This window comes from Phasianus colchicus, chromosome Z (assembly GCF_987193195.1).
Source record: "Phasianus colchicus chromosome Z, bPhaCol1.hap1.1, whole genome shotgun sequence".
In the NCBI taxonomy this organism is placed as follows: domain Eukaryota; kingdom Metazoa; phylum Chordata; class Aves; order Galliformes; family Phasianidae; genus Phasianus; species Phasianus colchicus.
The window spans coordinates 1,901,651-1,907,005 of record NC_143476.1 but is presented as its reverse complement, the minus strand read 5'-3'; the positions used below and the strand labels follow the sequence as shown (position 1 = coordinate 1,907,005).

The following is a 5,355-nucleotide window of genomic DNA, read 5'->3' as shown; positions in this document are numbered from 1 at the left end:
TCATAAGGGCTAGAATGAGGGGAGGAGCAGTGCGTGCTGCGTCCCTTCATTGGAGCGCTGGAGCTCTGACTGAGCAGCTCGCTTGTTGCACTTGTGCACCGACTGCGTCCCTTTGTCTTCACACCGTCCTGTGCAGCACCTTGTAGGTAAGCTGAGACAGTGTGGGAGAGACGGGGGGACAGTGAGTGCTGAGAACTGCTGGCTGGCGGAGCTCATAGGATCACATTATCTCCATCAGCAGAGGGGTGGCCATGAGGGACAGGGAGGTGATCGTCCCCCCCTGCTCTGCTCTTGTGAGGCCCCATCTGCAGTACAGTGTCCAGAAAGACAGGGAGCTGTTGGAGAGGGTCCAGAGGCGAGCCACAGAGATGGTCAGGGGACAGGAGCACCTCCCCTGCAAAGACAGGCTGAGGGAGCTGGGCTTGTTCAGCCTGGAGAAATGAAGGCTGTGGGGTGACCTCATGGCAGCCTTCAGTACCTAAAGGGAGCCTAAAAAGAGGAGGGGAATCAACTCTTTGAAAGGGTAGATAACTGCAGGACAAGGGGAAATGGTTTTAAGTTGAAAACTTAAGTTTTTAAGTTGAGGGAGGGCAGATTTTGGTTTTTCCCTCGTAGTCTTTGCTAAACCGTGCAAGCAAACTGACCTGCTCTTTCTCTCTCCTCTCTCCACCCTCTGCCTGCTTCCCTGCTGCAGCTTTTGCTCGTGGAAGATCAGAGCAAAGTGACAAGGAACGGCTGCGGATTCGTGAGATTTCTCTCCCTCGTTCTGATCTCTTGCCAGGTACCTGCCATGGTTTGTCCCCCCACATGCTTTAGCAGCCCGTGACGCCCCGTGTTTAGTAACACAGCCTCATCCAGCTTTGATGGGACGCTGGTCACGTGTGGGTTTTCTCCACGTGCTCTGCAGCTCAGCCCTCAGAAGGATGCTGTCTGTGGTGCTGTGACCAGCTGGTTTTATGGAAAGCAATCCCTTAGGCAAAGAGTCCCAGCCCCAGCTTGTGCAGAGCTGCACAGCATCACCAGGGACACCAGCAGGCGTGCTTGGGCTGTGTGAGTGTGCCCGACAGCTGTAGGGAGCACAGCAGAGATGTGAACAGAGAAAATAAAAGTGTGTTTCTTTTCAGTTCCAGCTTGTCACACCTACGCTGATGGCTGTGGCGTGCAGCGAGATCAGCTGTGGGCCTGACCTGGCATGGACAGAGGTAGAGTATGAAGCTCTGATTGGTCTTTGTTCCCTGACTGCAGCCAGCAGAGTGAGCCGCAGATGTGCTCTCCTGCTTTCCAAGAGAGCTCCTCTGTGGCAAGACAGTAGTGCAAGCGTGGCAAGTTTATAAAAGTACCAGAGCCATCTCGGGTGTTGTGTTTGTCCTCTACTGACTTTTCCCTTGAAATGGCTGCAGAAACAACAATCATTCTCTGCTCTGTTTGGCCTCGCTGTTGGTTGGACTGCTCAAGAGAGCTGCTTGGTGCTTGCAGTGGCACTGTTTGCACCTTGTAACTGCAGCCGTAGCTTTGGTTTCCCTCTTCACGGTCTCCTAGCATCTTAAACAGCCAGCCTTCCTGCACAAAGAGCGCAGGAAAGGAGGGGGCAAAATGGACAAGGCCACCTGTCTGCGTCAGTGCCATTGCTGATTAGTCTGGATGGGGAGAGATGCAGCATTGCCTGGCGTGTGCCTGCTGCACACCAGGGAGAGAAACAGCCGTTATTAGACTTGCAGTTCCTTCTGAAGTGCCCATGATAAGGACCGAGTGCATTTCCTGCAGCTTTCTCTGCAGATGTGCTCCTCACCTTGAAATCCTCCTTGTTGGTTCCCAGCTCCTCACCGTGGCCTGTGCTCTCTGTTTCAGGCTGAGAACAAGGGGAAACCCCTGCTAGACCATGAGGTGGCACCTGTGAATGTTCCAGCTATTGCTGCTGCCCATGCTATTAAGAGATACGTTGCCCAGGCAGCGGATGAACTCTCCTTTGAGGTAAGCAGTTCAAGGCGTTCCTTGTTGCTCAATTTTACAATGGCAAATGTCTTCAGAGCTGCACTGGTGCAAGTGCTCTCAGGCTCGGCGATGTTTGGCAGTGCAGAAGAATGCAGACATTTGAGCTGTGCTTTCCTCCCAGCTGTGCTGAAGCTGGGATTGACGTTGCAATCTCTTGCAGGTCGGAGACATCGTGTGTGTCATCGACATGCCACCAAAGGAGCTGACTCCCTGGTGGAGAGGCAAGCTCGGCTTCCAGGTAGGCACAAGCTTCAGACTGGAGAGTGCAACTGCAGTAAAGGCAGGAATCTTAGCTTAGAGCTGCTCTGCATGCACAGGATGCCTAATGGACGTAAACAGTTTCCCTGTGTCGGTGTCAGGGGACCTTGCCGTTGGCTGCAAATGTTGAAAAATTATTACCTTTATGCTTTGAACTATGGCCATTTTCTGCTGGATAGTCTTATGGAACGTCAGGCAAGCACGTTCCGAGGGAAATGTTATGTGGCTTTTGGTTTAACAGTTCAGACCTGAGAAGTGCTGCATGCAATAGTTGGCTTCTCTTCTTGTTACAGGTTGGATTTTTCCCAGGGGAGTGTGTGGAACTCATTAATAAGAACATTCCTGAGGCACTCATCAACTCTGTGCCAAAGCCAGGTAGGGATGTTACATTTCATGGTGTGGGGAAGCAAAATGAAGTCTTTTTTGGGGTGCGTTCCATGTTTAGTACCTCCTTTATCCATCCCACATTGTCCTCTGGGTTGATGATTCTTCATGCACACCATGGGGCAGAGATTTGGCCCAATCCTCCTGTGTTTATGATTGGACTTGGGGAAACTATAGAATCTTCATAGAATGGCTTGGGATGCAAGGGTCCTCAAGGATCCTCAAGCTTCCACTTCCTTGCATCAGGCTGTGCTGCCAGCCCCCACATTTATTGTCAGATTAGACCAGGCTGCCCAGGGCCCCATCCAACCTGGCCTTGGGCTCCTCCAGAGATGGGGAAAATCCCTTTTTGTATGTACTGGTTGGTAATGTTCTTCCCGTTCTGACGTGCCCTGTAGAATGTGCTGTGCTCGGCCTCGTCCAACGGAGCCAGACCTGAAATGACCTGGTTTCTTCCTTTTGTTGTGCAGTGCCCAAGAAACGCAGCAAGATCCTCACCTTCCTTCGTTCCTTGGTGAAGGCCCGCCCAAAGAAACCGACCGAGCGGGAGGTGGAGAAGGAAAGGGTGTTTGGCTGTGACCTGGGAGAGCATCTTCTCCACTCCGGTCGTGATGGTAAGGAGCTGCCCATTCCTGAGATCTTCCTCTGCTGGGCATCTAAAGAGGATGAAAGGGAGCTCATATCTAGCAGGGGGCAGGCTGATAGCAGCGGAGACACGTGTAAAGGGAGTTGATGGCTGAAGGATAAAGTGAGGCGGATGCTCCTAAGAGACAAGCACATCTGTATTTGCTTCAGCCAAGCCTGGCTGGGCTTAGTGGATAGGATGTGAAGCACAGCCTGCAGCACGATTGAATCAGGAGCTCCACTGACGGCTGGCACGTGTTCTTCAGTCCCCCAGGTCCTCCAGAGCTGCGCTGAGTTCATTGAGCAGCACGGCGTGGTGCAGGGGATATACCGCCTGTCCGGCGTCGCGTCCAACATCCAGAGACTGCGGTAAGAGTGCTGCGACTGACACAGCCTGAGTGCATCTGGTGTGGCTTTGGGCTTGCCTTCCTCTCGCTCAACCGGGTTTGCGTCCCTCTCTCCAGGCAGGAATTTGAGTCGGAGCAGATTCCTGAGCTCACCGTCCGCGACATTCACAGCGTGAGCTCCCTCTGCAAGATGTACTTCAGGGAGCTCCCGAACCCTCTGCTCACCCACCAGCTGTACGGCAAGTTCTCGGTAAGCACAAGGCCACGTCTTTCATTTCCCTCTTCCTGGGCCTCTTGGCAGATGGCTGCAGCAGTGCCCCAGCTCGGAGGCCCTTTTGCTGTCAGCCCCACGAGGTTTACTCGCACTGGTGTACTAGCCTGATTGGTGTCTCGCTCCCTTTCTGCACTACTCCAGGATGCTGTTGGTGCCGCTACAGAGGAGGAGCGGCTGCTCAGAATGCAGGACGTCATCCAGCAGCTGCCCGCTCCTCACTACAGGTCAGTGCTGCCCTCAGCCTGCTGAGCTCAGCCCTGCTGCATTGCAGAGGGCAACGATGCGGTTCCAGCCTTTGTCTTTCTGAATTGCAGCACGTATTGCATGTTGGTGCTGAACGTTTGCCTCTCTTGTTTTCCAGGACACTGGAGTTCCTGATGAGACACTTGGCATGTCTGGCTGGGAGCTCCACCACCACAAACATGCATGCCAAGAACCTAGCCATTGTGTGGGCTCCAAACCTCTTAAGGTAAACTTCTGGTTCTGTTTCAACACAACGCTTCATCTGTTCTCCAGAAAAAAAACAGTCCTCCCTTTTTCTCCATCAAATGTGCTCTTCTTCTGTAAAATCTGTGGGTGACAGAAGCACAGGAGCCTGGGCTGTTCTCCAACCCCACGGGCACAATGTCTAGGTGACAATTTCTGCAGTCTTGTTGAGATGGGACTGACGTGTCCTTGATCATCCAGGGGAATTTCTGCAGTGGCATCACTGATTGCCCACTGCGGAAGTCTCCAGAGCCTCAGCTGACAGCTTTTGGCTGCAACAATTCAGACTCGGGGAAACGGTCTTGGAGAAATGACTTCTAAAATCTGCCTTTTCTACAGATCACAGCAGAACGAGTCTGCCTGCGCCAGCGGAAGAGCTGCCTGCATGGAGCTGCAGACGCAGTCGGATGTGGTGGAATTTCTCATCAACCACACAGACATCCTCTTCTGCTCCAAATCCGGAGTAGACATCGCAGATGCAGCAGGTGAGTGTCTTCCTCAATTAGCTTGATCTTGACCCGACACCTCGATCAAATGCAGGCCTTCTCCGGGACCTTTGAGATACTCTTTTACCATCAAGGGGACAGCAGACCTCTGGGCTTCCATTAGGGTATGGCATCCTGTTGCTGGATGCTGAGAATGTCCAAGCCCAAACTTCACAAGGAGGAAACCGTCATTATTATGGTTTGCACGCAGGAAAAGCTTGATGCAAGTGTGGCAGCGAAGCTTTCTCAGTTCCCTGCCCCTTTTATCTAGGGGTGAGATCTCTTAATGATGACCATGTCCTTTGCCATAAACAGACTTCTGCCCACATGGTTATTTTGAGCTCCTCTTCTTCCAGTGGCTCGGATAAGCAAGCCTGAGAAAAATACAGCACCTCCCCCAGAACTGTGGTGGCTGTGCTGCTGCTTTCTGATCCTCGCTCTTACCTGTGGTTTTCCCTGACAGGGCACAATTCTCTCCCAGGGCCCAAGTCTGTGGGGGTCTCTT

At 52.7% G+C, this 5,355-nt stretch overlaps 1 protein-coding gene across 1 annotated transcript; it reads left to right on the top strand.

The window, feature by feature from the left end:
- Positions 1-262: 262 nt before the first annotated feature.
- On the top strand, positions 263-4,352 carry LOC149912192 (rho GTPase-activating protein 32-like). The gene is made up of 10 exons (XM_090130934.1): positions 263-781; positions 1,125-1,202; positions 1,849-1,971; positions 2,153-2,230; positions 2,544-2,625; positions 3,105-3,248; positions 3,525-3,627; positions 3,723-3,855; positions 4,021-4,103; positions 4,241-4,352. Exons 2-10 carry the CDS (start codon positions 1,149-1,151, stop codon positions 4,350-4,352), a joined length of 912 nt encoding a protein of 303 aa, XP_089987060.1. The 5' UTR covers positions 263-781; positions 1,125-1,148.
- Positions 4,353-5,355: the final 1,003 nt, after the last annotated feature.

Bases quoted from the DNA above. Each gene is read 5' to 3' on its own strand.
- LOC149912192 (XM_090130934.1), top strand. From the start codon at position 1,149: ATGGCTGTGGCGTGCAGCGAGATCAGCTGTGGGCCTGACCTGGCATGG. The intron at 2,231-2,543 runs GTAGGCACAAGC...TTCTTGTTACAG, and splicing joins GAGGCAAGCTCGGCTTCCAG to GTTGGATTTTTCCCAGGGGA. The intron at 2,626-3,104 runs GTAGGGATGTTA...TTTGTTGTGCAG, and splicing joins CAACTCTGTGCCAAAGCCAG to TGCCCAAGAAACGCAGCAAG.